At 42.8% G+C, this 21,480-nt stretch overlaps 1 protein-coding gene and 1 non-coding gene across 16 annotated transcripts in view; one reads left to right on the top strand and one right to left on the bottom strand.

Moving 5' to 3' along the window:
• STARD9 (StAR related lipid transfer domain containing 9) overlaps positions 1-21,480 on the bottom strand; it is a 153,757-nt gene that overhangs the window by 5,966 nt on the left and 126,311 nt on the right. For 13 of the 15 annotated variants that reach the window (XM_065547831.2, XM_015452713.4, XM_005559319.5 and 10 more), the window contains 3 exons: positions 21,214-21,411; positions 20,616-20,799; positions 20,069-20,206 (listed from right to left, as the gene is read on the bottom strand). In XM_065547831.2, coding sequence (XP_065403903.1) covers positions 20,069-20,206; positions 20,616-20,799; positions 21,214-21,411 — 520 coding nt within the window. Of the gene's footprint in view, positions 1-19,085; positions 19,368-20,068; positions 20,207-20,615; positions 20,800-21,213; position 21,480 lie in introns of all 15 variants that reach the window. The other 2 variants (XR_012414835.1, XR_012414836.1) reach the window with 2 other exon arrangements.
• Positions 6,828-6,928, top strand: LOC123575031 (small nucleolar RNA U13). Its single transcript, XR_006700200.1, has one exon. It is a non-coding gene; the product is annotated as a small nucleolar RNA U13 (small nucleolar RNA).

Genomic DNA, 21,480 nt, shown 5'->3' with positions numbered 1-21,480 from the left:
GCATAGAGACCCATTTCACAGACATACCAAAATGGATCCCTTATGCTTTATGAATCAAAGACACACTGGGAGATGGAGGAGTACAACGGTATTACAAGAAAACACAATTGAAAAGGTAACTGTGCCTGTAGTACAGTTGCCCGGGAGGCTGGGCAGGAGAATCCCTTGAGTCTAGGAGTTTGAAGCATGAGCCACTGCACCTGGCCTCAAAAATGTTTTAAGAAATTCTCAACAACAATTGAATCAAGGAAGAAATACAAACCGAAATCGCAAAATTATATTAAAAATGAAAATACATGTCACAAGCTATGGGAAATGGCTGAAGCAATGCTCAGAGGGAAATTTTAGCTTTAAAAACATCTGGGAAAAGAAATAAAAATAAATGAATTAATACTATGAACTATATGCCAACAAATTCAATAACATAAATTAGTGACGCAAAAGTTAAACTGACTCAAGGACAAATAAAACACCTTAGTACAGGCTGGGCGCAGTGGCTCACGCCTGTAATCCCAGCACGTTGGGAGGAGGCAGGTGGATCACGAGGTCAGGAGATCGAGACCATTCTGGCTAACACAGTGAAACCGTCTCCACTAAAAAAATACAAAAGAATTAGCCAGGCGTGGTGGCGGGCGCCTGTAGTCCTGGCTACTCAGGAGGCTGAGGCAGGAGAATGATGTGAACCCAGGAGGCGGAGCTTGCAGTGAGTCGAGACAGCACCACTGCATTCCAGCCTGGGTGACAGAAAAAAAAAAAAAAAAAAGAAACTTAGTACATATATTTTATTTACAAATTTAAGATATTAAATTAGTGATCAAAGAAAATTTCAAGATAGCTTCATTAGTAAAATCTACCAAACATTTAAGGAATTAATACCAATCCTTCCTAGATGCTTCAAAAAATCAGGAGGGAACACTTGCCAACTCATTCTATAGGGCCAGAATTACCCTGATACAAAAACTGGGCAAAGGCATCACAAGTAAACTATAGACCAATATCCCTCATGAATACACACACACAAATCCTCAACAAAACACTAGTAAACTGAAATCTAGCAACACATAAAAAAGATATCATGAGCAAGTAGGATTTATCACAGAAACACAGGGCTGGCTCAACATACAAAAATCAATGCAATGCACTGTGTTAATAAAAGAAAAAAACCCGTAAGATTATCTCAGTAGACGCTAGAAAAAGTATTTGACTAAATCCAGTACCTTTTCATGATAAAAATTCAAAAAACTAGGAATATAAGGGAATTTCCTCAACCTGATAAAGGTCAGCTATAAAACATCCACAGCTAACATCACACTTAATGGTGAAAGATGCACACCTTCCTCCTCCGCTCTCACCACATCTAATAAACATTGTACTGGAGATTGTAGCCAGCACAACTGGCAAGACAACAACAAAGGCAGATGGCATGATCTTGCATATAGAATATCTTAAGGAATCTATTTAAAAAAAACATTAGAACTAATAAATGAATTCACCAAGGGTATAGGAGACAAGAACAATATACAAAAATCAATTTTATTTCGGCATAATAGCAATGAAGAAACTGAAAATGAAGTGAAAACAATTCCATTTATAATAACGTCAACAGGCATAAAATACTTACGAATAAATTTAATAAAATAAGCATAAAACTTATACTCTGAAAACTTCAAAACATTGTTGAAATTAAGCCTAAATAAACACAATGGCATCCCATATTCACAGAGCTAAAGACTTAATATTGTTAAAATAGCAATGCTCCCCCAATTGATCTACCGATCAAAGTAATCCCAATCAAAATCCCAGCTGACTTCTTTGCAGAAATTGACAAGCTGATCCTAAAATTCATATGGAAATCTGAGAAACCCAGAATAGTCAAAGTAATCTTGAAAAAGAACAAAGTTGGAAGATGCAGACTTCCTGACTTCTAAAGGTACGACAAAACTACAGTAATGAAGACAGTGTGAGGCTGGGTGCAACAGCTCACACCTATGTAGATCAATGGTATAGAATTAGGAGTCCAGAAATAAAGTCATACATCTGTAGTCTACTGATCTTTGACATGGCTGCCAAGACAATTCAGTGGGAGAAATAATAATCTTTCAAACCCATGTTGTTGGGAGAACTGGACATCCATATGGAAAAGAATGAAATTCAACCCCTAGCTCTCACCATATGTAAAAATTAACTCAAAATGGGTCAAAGAATGAAATGTGGAAGCTAAAAGCATAAAACTCTTAGAAGAAAACATAGGTGTAATCTTTGTGATCTTGGATTAGGCACTCGTTTCTTAGATATGAAACCAAAGCACAAGGAACAACAATAAAAAATAAACTGGACATCATTAAACTTTTGGCTTCAGAGGGCACTACATCAAGATAGTGAACAGACACAAAGAATGGGAGGACATTTTCTGTGAATTATATATTTGCTAAGGGACTCTTAAGAAGACAAATAACCAAATCTTAAAATAGACAAAATATCTGACTAGCTATTTCTCCAAAGAAGATGTATAAATGGGCAAAGGCACGTGAAAAGATGCTCAACACCATTAGCCATCAGGGCAATGGAACTGAAGCCACAATAAGATAGTACTTCCCATCTGCTAGGACAGCTGTCATCCAAAATAGGTCATAGCTACCGTCAGTGAGGACGGAGGAAACACACTGCTCACACACTGCTCGTGGGGAGGTAAAATAGGACAGCCACTGTGAAAAGCAGTCTGGCAGTTCCTCTATGATCCTGCAACTCAACTCTAGATACATACCCAAGAGAAATGAAAACATGGTGCATGGGTGGTTCAGTGGTAGAATTCTCGCCTGCCACCCGGGAGGCCCGGGTTTGCTTCCCGGCCCATGCAGCACGCCCTCCCATTTTGGCCGGGCGCGGTGGCTCAAGCCTGTAATCCCAGCACTTTGGGAGGCCGAGACGGGCGGATCACGAGGTCAGGAGTTCGAGACCATCCTGGCTAACACGGTGAAACCCCGTCTCTACTAAAAAATACAAAAAACTAGCCCATTTTGGCCGGGCGCGGTGGCTCAAGCCTGTAATCCCAGCACTTTGGGAGGCCGAGACGGGCGGATCACGAGGTCAGGAGTTCGAGACCAACTGGCTAACACGGTGAAACCCCGTCTCTACTAAAAAATACAAAAAACTAGCCGGGCGAGGTGGCGGGCGCCTGTAGTCCCAGCTACTCGGGAGGCTGAGGCAGGAGAATGGCGTAAAAACCCGGGAGGCAGAGCTTGCAGTGAGCTGAGATCCGGCCACTGCACTCCAGCCTGGGCGACACAGCGAGACTCCGTCTCAAAAAAAAAAAAAAAAAAAAAAAGAAAGAAAACATATCCATACAAAAGCTTTACAGGGATGTTCGTAGCAGCAATATTTATTAGTAGGCAAAAAGCAGAAAACGACTTCCTAAAGGCCCATCAACTGAAGAATGGATAAATAAAATGTGGTTTATTCATACAATGGAGTATTACTCGCCATATAAAGGAATGAAGCTCTCATATATTTTACAACATGAAGGACCCCTTGTTGGGGGTTAAATCACTGTCTCCACTGAAAATATGTTGAAGTCCAAACCCCCCCAGTATCTGTGAATTTGACCTAATTTGAAAATAAGTTCCTTGCAGATGTCACCAAGTTAATATAAGACAGAACTGGATTAGAGTGGTCCCTAAATCCAGTGACTAATGTCCTTATAAGAAGGTTATGTGGAGCTGGGCGCAGTAGCTCACACCTATAATCCAACACTTTGGGAGGCTAAAGCATGTGGATCACCTGAGGTCAGGAGAACAGCCTGGCCAATGTAGTGAAAACCCGTCTCTACCAAAAATACAAAAAATTAGCTGGGCATGGTGGTGGATGCCTGTAATCCCAGCTACCTGGGAGGCTGAGGCAGGAGAATCGCTTGAACCCAGGAGGCGGAGGTTGCAGTGAGCCGAGATCGTGCCATTGCACTCCAGCCTGGGTGACAGAGCAAGACTCTGTCTCAAAAAAACAAAACAAAACAAACAAGTTATGTGGTAGCTTACGACGGTAATTCCAGCACCCTGAGAGGCTGAGGCGGGAGGACCACTTGAGGTCAGGTGTTGCAGGTAAGAATGAGCTGTGATTGCACCACTGCAGTCAGGTCCAGGTGACAGAGACCCTGTCTCTTAAACACTGGGACAGACAGACAGGGAGACAGACACACACAGAGAGAGACAGAACGCGCGCGAGTGAGAGCGAGACTGTCACATGAAGGAAGAGACAGAAATGGGAGTGAGTGCCAAGGATTGCTGGTAACCATCAGAAGCCTGGAAAGAGGCCTGGAGCAGATCCTTCTCCCAGGAGCCTTCTGAGGGATACGGTGCTGCTAACACCAACATTTTGGACTTCTAGCCTACAGAACTATGAGAGCATAAGTTTCTGTTGTTTGAAGCCACTCTATGAGTGGTAATTTGTTACAGCAATTTCAGGAAACTAACACAATCCTGCAAATATTATGCTAAGAGAAAGAAGCCATCAAAAAGGATCATATATTGTATGATTCCATTTATATGAAATGTCCAGAATAGGCAAATCCATAGGGATAGAAAGTAGACTCGTGGTTGCCAAGGGCTGGGGAATGGTGAACTTAGGGAATAACTAGTGGCATGTGGTTTTTTAGGGGGTAATGAAAATGTCCTAAAATTGCTGATGGATACACAACTCTATGAATATACTAAAGCCAATGGATTATAACAACAACAATAAAAAATCAATTAAAGAAGTGCTCAAGGGTCAGGCACGGTGGTTCATGTTTGTAATCCCAACACTGGGAGGCTGAGGCGGGCAGATCCCTTGAGCCCAGGAGTTCAACACCAGCCTGGGCAACAGGTAAAACCCCATCTCTAGAAAACAAAAATACAAAAAGTAGCCGGGCGTGGTGGCCCACACCTGTACTCCAGGTACTCAGGAGGCTGAGGTGGGAGGATCACTGGCACCTAGCGAGGTCAAGGCTGCAGTGAGCCATGACTGTGTCACTGCACTCTAGCCTGGGCAACAGAGCAAGACCCTATCTCAAAAAAAAAAAAAAAAAGGCATGTCAAAAAGACACAAGACCCAAGCTGAAGGAACTCCAAATAATTAAAGCAGGAACAAGTTGAACAATGAAATTAATAATGACAGTACCGTATTGAATCATTCCCCAAAGAATATGATTCCAAAATGAAAAAAACTAAATAGTTGAATAAATTAAGTGGTGGAAGAAGGGACTGCACTTCCTTAGAGAAAAGTTCCAATTAATAAATGTAGAAGGAGGCCGGGTACGGTGGCTCACGCCTGTAATCCCAGCACTTTGGGAGTCTGAGGTGGGCAGATCATGAGGTCAGGAGATCGAGACCAACCTGGCTAACACGATGAAACCCTGTCTCTACCAAAAATACAAAAAATTAGCTGGGCGTGGTGGCGGGTGCCTGTGGTCCCAGCTACTTGGGAGGCTGAGGCAGGAGAATGGCATGAACCTGGGAGGTGGAGCTTGCAGTGAGCCGAGATTGTGCCACTGCACTCCAGCCTGGGGAACAGAGCACCAGACTCCGTCTCAAAATAAATAAATAAATAAATAAACAAATAAATAAATAAATAAATGTAGAAGAAATGAAGAGAATACAAAATTGCCACTAAAATATCACAATAATTTTTACAGATAAGACACACTAGTAGACACTAAAATCAGTGGATGAAAGTTTGAGGAAAAACAGGATTTTCCATAGTCTCCAAGATTTTTTTGGGGGGAGAGGGCGGGGGATGGAGTCTTGCTCTGTCTCCCAGGCTGGCCTGCAGTGGCACCATCTCGGCTCAATGCAACCCCCGTCTCCCGGGTTCAAGCTATTCTCCTGTCTCAGCCTTCCAAGTAGCTGGGACTACAGGCGTGTGCCACCATGCCTGGCTAATTTTTATATTTTTAGTAGAGACGGGATTTCACCATACTGACCAGGCTGGTCCTGAACTCCTGACCTCATGATCACCTGCCTCTGCCTCCCTAAGTGCTGGGATTACAGGCGTGAGCCACCGCGCCCAGCCAGTCTCCAAGACTTTTTGAGACAGGGTCTTCCTCTATCCAAGGCCAATGGTGCAATCATGGCTCACTGTAACCTCCATTCCCCTCCAGGCTCAAGCGATCCTCCCACCACAACCTCCCAAGTAGCTGGGACCACAGGCATGCACCACCAACATAGCGTGTGTGTGTGTGTGTGTGTGTGTGTGTGTGTGTGTGTGTGTGTGTGTGTGTGTGTGTGTGTGTCTAGAGATGGCGTATCACTATGTGTGTGTGTGTGTGTGTGTGTGTGTCTAGAGATGGCGTATCACTATGTGTGTGTGTGTGTGTGTGTGTGTGTGTGTGTGTGTCTCTAGAGATGGCATATCACTATGCTGCCCAGGCTGATCTCAAAATATTGGACTCAAGTGATCTTCCTGCCTCATCTTTCCAAAGCACTGGGATTACAGGCGTGAGCCACCACATTCAGCCATGTTTATTAATCATAAAGGGCAAAATAGCAACATTCAGTGGAGAGACTCCCAAATACCACCTTAACATCAAAGTTTACATCACCAGAAATAGGACAGATTGGTATCCAGTAATCTCTGATACAATGCACTGAGAATAAGGTATTGCATGATATGTAAATATGATAAGACATATTTACACTATAAAACTATTTGTTGTCTCTCTAAAATTTGAATTTAACTAGCATCCTGTATTTTTCTTTGCCTAATCTGTCAACCCTGAGAAGGGCAAATCACTTTTATGGTATTTTTTGCCAAAAAATGCATAACTTCAATCTAACCATGAGAAAACCACAGACACGATCCTTTTGTAGTTCATAAGCATGATAATTGGGTTTTCACATAGATGTCTGAGAAGTGCCTCTCTCAAACCTTGTTACGTGAGCACATTACCTGTCTTACATGAAAAAATAAAAAATAAAAAAGAAAGAAAGTAACAGCAGATAAAACACATTCCAAAAAATTACTGACCAAGAAGCAAGAAAAGACTGAGAAACTATCACAGCAAAAAGAAATTGATCACAATATACACAGAAATAAACAAGTTAGAATCAAAACTGGCTCCAGGAGAGACGAAAAATCTAAACCAAAAGTTGGCAAACTTTTTCTGTAGGGAGCTAGATACTAAATATTTAAGGCTTTGTGGGCCATTTGAGTAGTTGCAGCTACTCGACTCTCTGCCACTGTAGTGGGAACACGACCATGTACATGAATGGGCATGACTGTATTCCAGTAAAACTTTATTTACAAAAACAGGAAGCAGGTCAGATCTGGCCAAAGAGCCATAGTTTACTAAACCCTGATCTTAACAGACCATTTTCCATTGAAGAAGTTTTTCAAAGAACTAATCCCCTGCTGAAACACCAAGCCTTGTCAGTTTAAAAGGATTATTACATCAAACTTTAAAAGATGATTCAAAAGAAAATTTTTTTTTGAAACAGGGTCTTGCTCTGTCACCCAGGCTGGAGTGCAGTGGCATGATCACAGCTCACCACAGCCTCGACTTCCCAGGCTCAAGCAATCCTCCCACCACAACCTCCTGAGTAGCTAGGACTACAGGTATGCAGCACCACGCCTGGCTTTCTTTTTTTTCCTATGTTGCCCTGTCTGGACTCAAACTCCTGGGCTCAAGTAATCCTCCTGCCGCAGCCTCCCCAAGTGCTGAGATTACAGGTGTGAGCCACCATGTCTGGCTCTCAAATTTTTTTTACTTTTCATCCCCATTTCGCTGTCCCACCAAAATCATTGATATGCTTAGAGTATATATTTTTGTTTGTATATGTTCTTGCAAAAAGTGATTGTTTTATATATTGTATTTATATACTATATATGTTGTTTAATTTACAAATAGTAACATGTCTCATTTTATGGGCAGATCATGAGATCAGGAGTTTCAGACCAGCCTGGTCAACATAGGGAAACCCTGTCTCTACTAAAAATACAAAAAAATAAGCTGGGCATGGTGGCAGGCACCTGTAATCCCAGCTACTAGGGAGGCTGAGGCAGGAGAATCTCTTAAGCCCAGGAGTTGGAGGTTGGAGTGAGCCGAGATTGTGCCACTGCACTCCAGCCTCAGCGACACAGCGAGACTCTGTTTCAAAAAGAAAAAAAAAAGTTTTTCACTCAGTATTCTGCCTAGGTGTTTAATGTGTTGATTTCAATTCTTGCATAGTATTAATATTTCATGTGTGCAACTACCACATTTTACCTATCCATTCTCAGTCATGGATTCAGGAATGTCCTCCAACTCATTGCCACTTCAAATAATGCCTCAATAAACAATTCCTTACATGTTCTCTCATAACCTATGCAAACATTGCTGAGTCATAGGAACCTATAATGGTTCCAACATCCTCAAAGTCCTGCCAAAATCTGGCATCATCTGGCTTCCTAAATTTTCCCAGTTTAATAGGTATAAAGTTTTTATTACCTTTTTAACTATTCATAAGCCTTGAAAAGGAAAAGTACCACCTTTCTTTCCTATAAAAGGAGTATAACATTGATAACAAAACCTAAAGAATATATTGTGAAAGCAAAAACCACAGAAAAATTCAAATATTGATGCAAAATTCTAAAATATAAGTGGACTCCAACAACACATTAAAAGAACAGTACATCAGAATCATAAATATATATTATAGGATTTATTCCAGGATTGCAAGAATAGTTCAATATTAGCCCAAAAATAGATAGATGGATGTATGAATGAATGAAATCATCTCCAAAGACTCTGAAATACCCATTCTGGATAAGAATATGCTACAAGCTAGGAATAGTTGGATATTTCCTTAGTATTGCAAAAATATATCTATCTCAGCTCAAAAGCTATAAAAAAGCCAGGTGTGGTGGCTCATGCCCATAATCCCAACACTTTGGGAGGCCGAGATGGGTGGATTACCTGAGGTCAGGGGTTCAAGACCAGCCTAGCCAACATGGTGAAACCCAAACTCTACTAAAAATACAAAAATTAGCCAGGTATGGTGGCAGGCGCCTGTAATCCCAGCTACTTGGGAGGCTGAGGCAGGAGAATCACTTAAAGATCGAGGTGAAGGCTGCAGTGAGCCGAGATCACGCCACTGCACTCCAGCCTGGGCAACAGAGCGAGACACCATCTCAAAAAAAAAAAAAAAAAGTAATTAAGATAGGTACATGTATTAGCAACTACTAAATTAGTAGTGCAGGTCTAGAGAATCAACCAAAAAAAATAGATGCAAAATTAATTCACAGCAATCAATAGCTTTAATACATACAAAATAATCAGAAGATATAAAAGAAGGAAAAACCTATTTAGAAAAGTAACAAAAACCTTAAAATACTTAGAAATAAATCTGACAAGAAATGTGAGAGACATATGAAAAAACTTTAAAAACACAAAAAGAAAGTTTGAAACTAATATGTTCTTGGTTAGAAAATTCTATAGCATAAGATGTGGTTCCTCCCTAAGTCAATCCACATGATCCTATTAAAAACAGTAACAAGGGCCGGGCGCGGTGGCTCATGCCTGTAACCCCAGCACTTTGGGAAGCCGAGGTAGGCGGATCATGAGGTCAGAAGATCGAGACCAACCTGGCCAACACGGTGAAAACCCATCTCTACTAAAAATACAAAAATTAGCCGGGCGTGGTGGCAGGCACCTGTAATCCCAGCTACTTGGGAGGCTGAGGCAGGAGAATGGCGTGAACCTGGGAGGCGAAGCTTGCAGTGAGCTGAGATCCGACCACTGCACTCCAGCCTGGGCGACAGAGCAAGAATCCGTCTCAAAAAAAATAAAATAAAATAAAATAAAAACAGTAACAAGTTCTTGCAATTGAACTAGACAAGGTAAGATCCTAAATTTCATATAAACAATAAACAACAGGCCGGGCGCAGTGGCTGGCTCATCCCAGCACTTTGGGAGGCCAAGACAGGTGGATCACTCGAGGTTAGGAGTTTGAGATAAGCCTGGCCAACATGGTGAAACCCCATCTCTACTAAAAATACAAAAATCAGCCAGGCATGGTGGCGGGCGCCTGTAATTCGAGCTACTCAGCAGGCTGAGAGGAGAATCGCTTGAACCCAGGAGGCGGGGGTTGCAGTAAGCTGAGATCGCGCCACTGCACTCCAGCCCGGGTGACAGAGTGAGACTCCATCTCAAAAAATAAAAAATAAAATAAACAAACAACAGGCTGGGTGCAATGGCTCATGCCTGTAATCCCAGCACTTTGTTCAGCTGAGGTGGGCGAATCACCTGAGGTCAAGAGTTTGAGACCAGCCTAGCCTCCACTGCAAAACCCCATCTCTACTAAAAATACAAGAAAAATTAGCCAGGCGTGGAGGATAAAGCAGGCCTGTAGTCCCAGGTACTTGGAGAACTGAGACAGGAAGAATCGCTTGAACCTGGGAGGTGGAGGTTGCAGTGAGTCAAGAAAGGCGCCACTGCACTCCAGCCTGAGTGATAGAGCAAGACTCCATCTCAAAAAAAAAAAAAAAAAAAAAAAACAACAGATCAGTAACACAGAGGCACAGCAAGATGACAGAATAGGACCCTTCAGTGATAGCTCCCCACAGAAACATCAATTTGAACAACTATCCACATTAGAAAGTATCTTCACTACAGCTAGGAAAACCAGTTGATAGATAAAAGTACTAGATTTTACAAGGAGAAGAAGATGCATTAAAGAGAATAGGAAGGACAGTTTCATATTATCTGCACCAACCCTCCCCCAACCCTAGGTAGTGATGAGAGACACTGTCCACATGGGAGAAGAAGAGGTTAGTGGACATGGGACTTTGCCTTAGAGCCCAGTACTAAGTCTGCCACAGTAATACGCAGAACCAGAAAAAACCCCACAGCCTAATTACAGGCCTGTACCCATGGACAAAGACTGTGGACCCACACTAAGCACCAGAAAAGAACTCACCACCCATCAGGATGAATGTGATTCTCACATCACTGGCCAACTAAAGCGTTCTTGGGCCCCAAATAAATTTCAGCATGGTAGCGGCCTGGACTTTGAGCGTGACCCATTTCCACCCTGGTCCAGGAGGCCATAGGCTTCAGGTGTAACCCTGCATAGCATCAATTGTGGCAGCCACAGGAATGCCCACATCACCTTTCCCTCCAACTTTAGGCAACATGGTGCAGAGAAAGACACCATCTGCTTGGGGGGAAGGAGAAGGAAATGTGCGTGGGACTTTTCCTTGGAACCCAGCACCAAGCCCACAACAACAAAACCAGCACCTGGTTCAGGGCCCTGGCCAGCATTACCACACAAGGTGGGGAACTCTCCCTGGGTCTTACTCAGGTCCATCTGGGCCAGGGACATTGGAGTCCATAACAGAGTCCCAGCTACACAGGCTTAGAGTGCCCTCTAGTGCTAAGAGGGCTACAGTGACCACAGGCTTAGGGAACTCAACAGTCAGGCTCCTTTGAATTCCTGGAAGGCCCTCTGAAGGACAGGTACAAACAAGGCCAGATTGCAAAAACTGGAATAAATATCATTTTTTTTCAATGCCCAGATATTGACACACATTGGAAAGCATCAATAACATTGAGGGAACTATGACCTCACCAAACCAACTAAATAAGGTGCCAGTGACCCATCCTGAAGGGATGGAGAAGTATAATCTAATACAGGGAATTCAAAATAGTTGTTTTGAGGTAGCCCAACAAACTTGGAGAAAACACAGAGAAATAATTCGGAAATCTATGTGAGAAACTTTACAAAGAGATTAAAATAATCTTTAAAAAATCAAACAGAAATCCTGGAGGTGAAATACATTGAACAAACAAAAATGCATTACAGGGTCTCGACAGCAGAAATTATAAAGCAGAAGAATAAATCTGTGAGCTCAAAGAGAGGATATCTGAAAATACAGAAGAGGAAAGAAAAAAAAAAGAATGAAAAAGAACAAAAGAAAGTTTAAAGAATCCGTGGGATAGTGTCAAAAGAACAAATGTGGCCAGGCACGGTGGCTCACGCCTATAATCCCAGCACTCTGGGAGGCCAAGGTGGGCGGATCACAAGGTCAGGAGTTGGAGACCAGCCTGATCAACATGGTGAAACCCTGTCTCTATTAAAAATACAAAAAAAAAAAAAAGCTGGGCATGGTGGTGGGTGCCTATCTCAGCTACTCAGGAGGCTGAGGCAGGAGAACTGCTTGAACCCTGGAGGCAGAGGCTGCAGTGGGCAGATTGTGCCACTGAACTCCAGCCTGGGTGAACAGTGCAAGACTCTGTCTCAAAAAATAAAAAAATAAAAAAAACAAATGTATGAGTCACTGGCATTCAAGAGGGAGTGGAGAATGAGAACAGAGGGAAGTAGAAAGTTTATTCAAAGCAATAATAACAGAGACCTTTCCAAACCTAGAGAAAGATACAAATATTCAGGTATAAAAAGGTAAAAAGTCCCCAGTTAAATTTAACGAAATAAGACTACTCCAAGGCATATAATAATCAAATTCTCAAATGTCAAGGACAAAGAAAAGGTCATAAAACCAGCAAGAGAAAAGAAGTAAATAGGCTAGGTGTGGTGGCTTATGCTTGTAATCCCAACACTTTGGGATGCTATAGTAGGAGGACTGCTTGAGGCCAGAAGTTCAAGACCAGCCTGGGCAACATAGTGAGACTCCCATTTCTACAAAACACTTAAATTAAATTGTAATTTTTTTAAAAGAAAATAAGCAAATAACAAGTAAAGGAGCTCAAATAGGTCTGGCAGCAAATTTCTCGGCAAAAACCTTACAGGCTAGGAGGGAGGGGTATGACAGTCAAAGTGCTGAAGAAAAAAAATATCAACCAAGAATACTTTATCCAGTAAAATTATCCTTCAGACATGAAGAGATAAAAGACTTTCCCAGACAAACGAAAGTTGGGGAAATTCAGCAACACTAGACCTGCCTTATAAAAAATGCTAAAGGCAGTTCTTCAATCTGACAGAAAAAGATGCTAATGTGTAACAAGCAAACATTTGAAGGTATAAAACTCACTGGTAAAACTAAGTACACGGACAAATTTAGAATACTCTAAAATTATAACTGTAGTAGATAAACCACTCCTATCTTTGCTATGAAGAATAAAAGACAGATTAAAAATAATAACAACAGGCCAGGCACGGTGGCTCATGCCTGTAATCCCAACACTTTGGGAGGCCGAGGCAGGCAGATCATGAGGTCAGGAGTTGGAGACCAGCCTGGCCAACATAGTGAAACCCCATCTCTACTAAAAATACAAAAATTAGCCGGGCATGGTGGCGGGCGCCTGTAATCCCAGCCATACCTGGCTAATTTTTTGTATTTTTAGTAGAGATGGGGTTTCACTATGTTGACCAGGCTGGTCTTGAACTCCTGACTTTGTCATCTGCCTGCCTCAGCCTCCCAAAGTGCTGGGATTACAGGCATGAGCCACCGTGCCCGGCCAGGGCATTTATTTCAGCATCTTCTGTTGGTCATGCACTCAGCTTTTAAGGTTTCTCTGGGGCCTCCCTGGCTGAGAGGTGGTCTGTTCAGTCAGTTGGAGGCTTAGAATTTTACTTTTATTTCTCAATCAACATGCAAAAATCAGTAGTGCTTCTATATACCAAAAGCAAACTATCTGAAAAGGAAAGCAAGAACACAATCCCATTTATAATAGCTACAAAAAAATAAAGTCCCTAGGAATAAACTTAATGAAAGAGGTGAAAGAGGCCGGGCGCGGTGGCTCAAGCCTGTAATCCCAGCACTTCGGGAGGCCGAGACGGGCGGATCACGAGGTCAGGAGATCGAGACCAGCCTGGCTAACCCGGTGAAACCCCATCTCTATTAAAAAAACATACAAAAAACTAGCCAGGCGAGGTGGCGGGTGCCTGTAGTCCCAGCTACTCGGGAAGCTGAGGCAGGAGAATGGCGGGAACCCGGGAGGCAGAGCTTGCAACGAGCTGAGATCCAGCCACTGCACTCCAGCCCGGGTGACAGAGCGAGACTCTGTCTCAAAAAAAAAAAAAAAAAAAAAGAAAGAGGTGAAAGATCTCTACAATGAAAGCTATAAATCACCGGTGAAAGAAATTAAAGAGGACATGAATAAATGGAAAGATATCCCATGTTCATGGATTGGAAGAGTATTGTTAAAATGTCCATATCACCCAAAGCAATCTACAGATTCAATGCAATCTCTATCAAAATACTAACAACATTCTTTTTTTTTTTTTTGAGGCTGAGTCTCGCTCTGTCGCCCAGGCTGGAGTGCAGTGGCGCGATCTCGGCTCACTGCAAGCTCCGCCTCCCGGGTTCCCGCCATTCTCCTGCCTCAGCCTCCCGAGTAGCTGGGACTACAGGCGCCGCCACCACGCCCGGCTAATTTTTTTGTATTTTTAGTAGAGACGGGGTTTCATTGTGTTAGCCAGGATGGTCTCGATCTCCTGACCTCGTGATCCGCCCGTCTCGGCCTCCCAAAGTGCTGGGATTACAGGCTTGAGCCACCGCGCCCGGCCTAACAACATTCTTCATAGAAAAAACAATTCTAAAATTCATATTGACCCACAAAAGACCCCAAACAGCCAAAGAAATTATGAGCAAAACAAAGCTGGAGGCATCACACAGTACCTGACTTCAAAAAATACTACTAAGGTATAGTAACCAAAACAGCATGGTACTGGCATATAAACTGTCACATAGACTAAAGGAACAGAACGGAGAACACAGAAATCCATACATTTACAGCCAAGTGATTTTTGACAAAGACAGAACACACAATGGAGAAAGGGCAGTCTCTGTGGTAAATGATGCTGAGAAAACTGGATATCCACATACAGAAGCATGAAACTAGACCCCTATCTCTTACCATATACAAAAAGGTTCAAAAACTTATATCTTAGACCAGAAAATATGAAACTATAAGAAGAAAACATATGAGAAATGCTTTATGACATTGGATTGGGCAAGGAATTTTTGGATAAGACCTCAAGAGCACAAGCAACAAAAGCAAAAATAGACAAATGAGGTTACATCAAACTAAAAGGATCCTGCACAGCTAAGGAAAAGAGTGAAGAGACATCCCACAGAATGGGAGAATGTATTTGCAAACTATGCATATGACAAAGGGTTAATATCCAGAATATATAAGGAATTCAAATAACAGCAAAAATCCCAAACAATCCAACTTTAAAATGGGCAAAAACCTGAATTCACATTTCTCAAAAAAAGACATTCAAATGGCCAACAGGTATATGAAAAAAATGCTTAACATCACTAGTTTTTAGGAAAATCCAAATCAAAACTAACATGAAATATCACTTCATTCCATCTAAATGGCTGTAATAAGACAAAAAACAACAAATGTTGGTAAGGATGTGGAGAAAGGGGAACTCTTATACACTGTTGGTAGAAATGTAAATACAGCCATTATAGCAAACAGTAGGAAGGTTTCTCAAAAAACTAAAGCAGAACTACCATATGATCCAGCAATTCCACCACTATGTATATAGCCAGTGAAAATGAAATCACTATGTCAAAGAGATATCTACACTCCCCTATTTATTGCAGCACTACTCACAATAACCAAGAGATGAAATCCCCCTAAATGTTTACAGGTGAATGGGCAAAGAAACTGTGGTATATATACATAATGGAATAGTATTCAGTCATAAAACAGAATAAAATTCTGTCATTTGTGGCAACATGGATGAACCCAGGGACATTATACTAAGTGAAAGACACCAGGTATAGACAGACAACCACATGATCTTACTCATATGCAGAATCTTAAAAAGTTGATCTCTCACACCTGTAATCCCAGTGCTTTGAGAGGCTGAGGCAGGTGGATCACCTGAGGTCGGGAGTTTGAGACCAGCCTAGCTAATATGGTGAAACCCCATCTCTCCTAAAAATACAAAAAATAGTTGGGTGTGGTGGGCACTTGTAATTCCAGCTACTCAGGAATCTGAGGCATGAGAATCGCTTGAACCTGGGAGACGGAGGTTGCAGTGAGCCAAGATCACACCACTGCACTCCAGCTTGGGTGACAGAATGAGACTCTGTCTCAAAAATAAATAAATAATGAAAATTTAAAAAGTAGCCAGGTGCAGTGGCTCATGTCTGTAATCCCAGCATTTTGGGAGGCCAAGGCGGGCAGATCATGAGGTCAGGAGATCCAGACCATCCTGGCTAACATGGTGAAACCCCTTCTCTACTAAAAATACAAAAAATTAGCCACGCATGGTGGCAGGTGCCTGTAGTACCAGCTACTCAGAGGCTGAGGCAGGAGAATGGCATGAACCCGGGAAATGGAGCTTGCAGTAAGCTGAGATCGCACCACTGCACTCCAGCCTGGCGATAGAGCGAGACTCCGTCTCAAAAAAAAAGAAAACAAAAAAGTTGATCTCATAGAAGGAGAGAGTAGAATAGTGATTACCAGAGGCTGGGGAGGGGATCAGGAAGAGGGTAATGGGGAGTGGTTGGTCAATGAGTACAAAGTTAGAAAGGAAGAATAATAAGTTCTGGTGTTCTAAACACAACAGGGCGACTATACCTAATAACAATGTAATGTATATTTCAAGTTGGCTAGAAGATAGGGTTTTGTGTTATCACCACAAAGAAATGATACACGTTTAAAGTGATGGATGTGCTAATTGCCTGATCTGATCATTACGCAATGTATACGTGTATTGAAACATCACACTGTACCTCACAAATATTTACATTATGTGTAAATTGTAATAAAATAAGACAATTTTTTTTAATAAACAAGAAAGAATACTCCGGTAAACTCAGAAAGAGAAGAGCAATGAGGGTAGTGGTGGACTAACACTACCACAGGGTAGAATCTATTCTTTTTTTTTTTTTTTTGAGACGGAGTCTCGCTCTGTCACCCAGGCTGGAGTGCAGTGGTGCGATCTCAGCTCACTGCAAGCTCCACCTCCCGGGTTCACGCCATTCTCCTGCCTCAGCCTCCTGAGTAGCTGGGACTACAGGCGTCTGCCACCACACCCGGCTAATTTTTTTTGTATTTTTAGTAGAGACAGGGTTTCACCGTGTTAGCGAGGATGGTCTCGATCTCCTGACCTCGTGATCCACCCGCCTCGGCCTCCCAAAGTGCTGGGGTTACAGGCGTGAGCCACTGCGCCCAGCTGGGTAGAATCTATTCTAAGCTTTGGTGTAAGCAAAAGGGACCCCTTAAACAGGTGAGGCAAAGATAAACTAACAAGCATTACGGGAACAACTGGACAGCCATCTGGAAAAAACACAATCAGATCCAGACCTCATATGAAGATGACTCCAAAAGGAACAAAGATTTAAATATGAAAAACTAAAACCACAGAAGTTCTAGAAGAAACCATGGAAGAAATTCTTTATAATTTTGGATTGAAGAATGTGTTTCTAGTTATTATTTATAACCTAGATACCATAAAAGGAAAACTGGCAAGTATATCTGCCTGCGTGGCCCCAAACAAAATCAGCAAAGACAAAAGAGAATGAAGCACTGGGAAACAAACACTTATAGTTCAGATCAGTCCAAGGGCTATTCTTGCTAAAATACAAAGAACTCTCGAAATTGGTCAGAGAAAAAGAGAAATGAGCAAAGAATATGAACAGATGGTTCATGAAAAAGGAAATAAAAATATTTAAGCATATGAGAAAAATGAGATATAATTTTCAGCAAAAAATCCAAACATTTGATAACATGTTGGTGAGAGTGTGGGAAAAGGTAAACTCTCAGCTATTACTGGTGGGAGTATAAATCAGCTCATCTGTGAGAGAAAATAGTCTCTATCAAAAATTTAAATGTAAATACTCTTTGTACAAGTGCCCTTCTGGGAATGTATCCCACAGATATATTTGCTTATGTACAAAATGATACATGCATAAAGTTATTCACTGTACTATTGCTGATAACAGCAAAAGTCTGAAAACAACCCAAGTTAGAATACTGGTTAAATTACGGTGCAACTCTACAATGGAATGCTACGCAGCAATGAAAAAAATGAGAAAGTTCTCTGCATATTCAAATAGAGTTCCAAATTATACTGAGTGAAAAAGATACATAACGTATAGGACAGTGGCATACTATGCTTTATTTTGTATGCATAAAGACCCCTAGGAGGACACCTTCCAAGAAACAACACTGCTTTCCTTGGGTGGGGTAAGGGAGAGGAATGAGGTAGACTGACGGCAGGGACGGGTACTTCCCTGTATCCCTTTTACAGGCTGAGTACCCCTTCTCCAAAATGCTTGGGACCAGAAGTGTTTTGGATTTTGAATGTTTTTGGATTTTGGAATATTTGCATATGCATAAGGAGATATGTGGGGGATAGGATCTGTGTCAAAATACAAAATTTATGTTGGATATATACCTTATACACACAGCCTGAAGGTAATTTCATATAGTGTTTTAAATAATTTTGAGAATGAAATCAAGTTTTGACTGTGTTTCAACTCAACCTGTCACATGAGGTCAGGTGTAGAATTTTCCACTTCTGGTGTCACAGTGCTCAAAAAGTTTTCGATTTTGGAGTATCCTAAATTTCTGATATTTGGATTAGGGATGCTCAACCTGTATATGTATATATTTGTACCCTTTCTACTATATGAATATATTATCTATGTAAAACATCAAACTTAAAAACATGCAATAAAAGAGAAAAAAGGAAACACTATTCAGCTGTTAAAAAGAAGGCCAGGCACGGTAGCTCACACCTGTAATACCAGCGTTTTAGGAGGTCGAGCTGGGCAAACAGCTTGAGCCCAGGAGTTTGAGACTAACCTGGGCAACATGGCAAAACCCTGGCTCTTAAAAAAATAAAATAAGTCAGCACTAGATTTACTGATATGCAATGATATCCCAAAGATATTTTTAAAAAGAAAAAGCAAAGTGAGAAAGTGAGTACAGTATACTCCCATTCATCTGCTTTACAAAAAGACGTATATACATCATCCCTGGAAATACACACCAAACTGGGGTAAATGACTGCTTCTGGGGAAAGGAAATAGGAGACTCAAACATGCACCTGACATTGGATGTCCTTTGCTACTGTTTAAATATTATTTTTATTAAATGACGCTGTATTTGTAAAATGAATTTCAAATGTTCATCCCCAGCCAGATCTTACCTATGAGCTGTAGATTTCCAACTGCTCCACCTGGATTTCTCACAGGCACCGTCAACTCAGTAAGTACAAACCTAAACTCATCATCTTCTACACAAAACCTGATTCTCCCTCCAGTGTTCCTTGTCATTGTTCACATGGCCGCCCTTCAGCTGCTCAAGTCGAAAGTGCGTGTGCTGTTCTCAACTCCCCGCTCTGCCTTCCTCTAACACCCAACCAGTCACCAAGTCCCGTAGATCTCTCTCTCCATTACATCCACCTCTGTTCGTCTTCACTGGCAGTGCCCTAAAGCAAGCAGTCATCTCTCAGCAGCCTTTTCACTTTTGGGAAGTCACACAATGAAATGGATTAGAAAGGGGCCAGAACTCTCATTATAGTCCACATGATTTTCTAGTTCCTTCTCAAGTCATTTTCCCATCTCACTCTTTACATTCCAACCACACTAACCTTCATTTAGTTCCTCAAACTCTTCGTCCTCAAGGCCTCACTTGCTAGGCCCACATCTTTCCCAATAACAGCACCACTAAGCTTTTACTGCATTAACTACCTCGTATCCTTTCAGTCTCAGTCTAAACACATTGTTTTCGGAATATCTCTGTGACCTTCCAGACTAAGTCAGACCCCTGGTTTTATGCTGGTTTAGCAACCCTCCTTCAAACAATTTACTGCAACAATAACTGAACTATAAAATCAGTTGTTTAATATTTATCCCTCAAACAGCCTAAGGACAAGAACAGTTTTGCTCACCGCTGTATCCTAAAACGATACCCACAGAATAAACATTTGTTGAACGAATGAATAAACAGAAGAGGCAAGGGGCAAACTAAATGGAAAACCAAAGGCCGGCACATAAGAAGGGCTCATGTCAGCAGTGGCCTCTAGGAGGCACAGCGTCCCACCCAGACTGCAGGAGGCACAGCATCCCGCCCAGACTCTTGCCTTGGCAGTCTGGGCCCCTGGCTCATTCCCAACATCTGCCTACTCACCGCATTCTCTGGGCACTGGAGCTGGCCTGACAAGGCTGGGCTGCTATTATAGCCAGAGGTCATACCAGATGAGAGGCTTCCATTAGAGCTGGTGCACAGGGAGCTGGAGTTGGCCAAGGTATGTAGTTTATCCTCTTCCTGGGAAGGACAAATCACCATTTACCAGCTTCTGAAGTGCCCTCACTGGCTATGCCCTCTCCTACCCAAAGCCACCCCTTCCCTGCTCACCTCTACTGCTCCTTTGTCCACCTCCCAGGGCCTCCCTGACTTAGCCTCACATGCCCTGGCTTCCTCAAAGCCACCGCTGCTCATATTTCCCCATACCCTGCACTTCACACCAAAGCCTTTCTCCCAGGCCGTGGCCAGGGAAAGGAGCTGGTGTGATGATGTAAAAAGAGAGTGAGCCCAGCTTTGAGTTGACAACAGGGGTCCCACAGCCTCCTCCAAATGTTATGCATGTCCCAAGATTCAGAGGTAGCCATGGTGAAGGTGGACCAGTCTGAGGTCCAGGCCTATCCTGAAATCAGAGGCTTGCCCCACTCCACACCCTCAACAGCTGGGAAACGATCTGCTGGTGGATTCTCAGCTTCTCTTGTTCAGTCTGCTCCCGCAGTTGGTCTCGGGCCCGGGCAATCTCCTCCTTGGCCTCCTCATGGGCCTGCTGGTAGTCTCGCAGCATCAGCTCTATGTCAGAGGGTGGCTGAGCCGACCTTGACACCGACTCTGGGCTCCTGAGGAAGATCACGGGGTGGAAAGAACACGGTGGGTGGGTAACAGTCCTGGTCTGTCCATCCAAGGCTAGCTTGGGTGATACCACCTTCTTAAAAGACCCATCCTCCATTTGCCCACAGGGTTTTAAAGTTTGATTTTTTAGCCTCAGGAGAGGTTGCTGTACAGAGAGAACCAAGCCACCTTGAGACCCAGGCCTGCAGACTTGCATAGCATGTCAGAGCCCTTCTGTCCATCCTTTCCTATGCCTTCTCTCTGCCCAACCCCTCCCTCACTCCATTCCCTTCTATGTCCTCTTTCCACATACCCTGTCTGAGATAGAGAACCCTCCAGGATGCTAAAACTTCAGCTCCTGCTCTCCACACTTCCCTCCCGCAACAGAGCCTGCTTCCAGCAGGGTTCTGGGTCCACCCTACCTGGTGGTTTCCACAACATCCTTCCTCAGTTGCTGCAGGTATTCTCGGCGTCGGCTGGGCAAGTCAAGATCCCAGACGAAGAGCTCTTTGTTGGGCAGGAGGCTCAGTTGTTTCTGCGGGCTTAGGCTTCGCGTCCGGCAGAAGTTCCCAAGTCGCTCAGCCCGCTCTCTCCTGAGGGTCTCAATGGCTTTTTTTTGCCTGAGGCAAAACATGATTCGCTGAAGCTGGCCCTGAATGTCCTTCACTTTAAGAGCTATCTCTGACCCC

Source organism: Macaca fascicularis, chromosome 7, assembly GCF_037993035.2.
Source record: "Macaca fascicularis isolate 582-1 chromosome 7, T2T-MFA8v1.1".
Classification (NCBI taxonomy): domain Eukaryota; kingdom Metazoa; phylum Chordata; class Mammalia; order Primates; family Cercopithecidae; genus Macaca; species Macaca fascicularis.
Note: the sequence above shows the minus strand (reverse complement) of the source record. Positions and strands in the feature narration are given on the sequence as shown.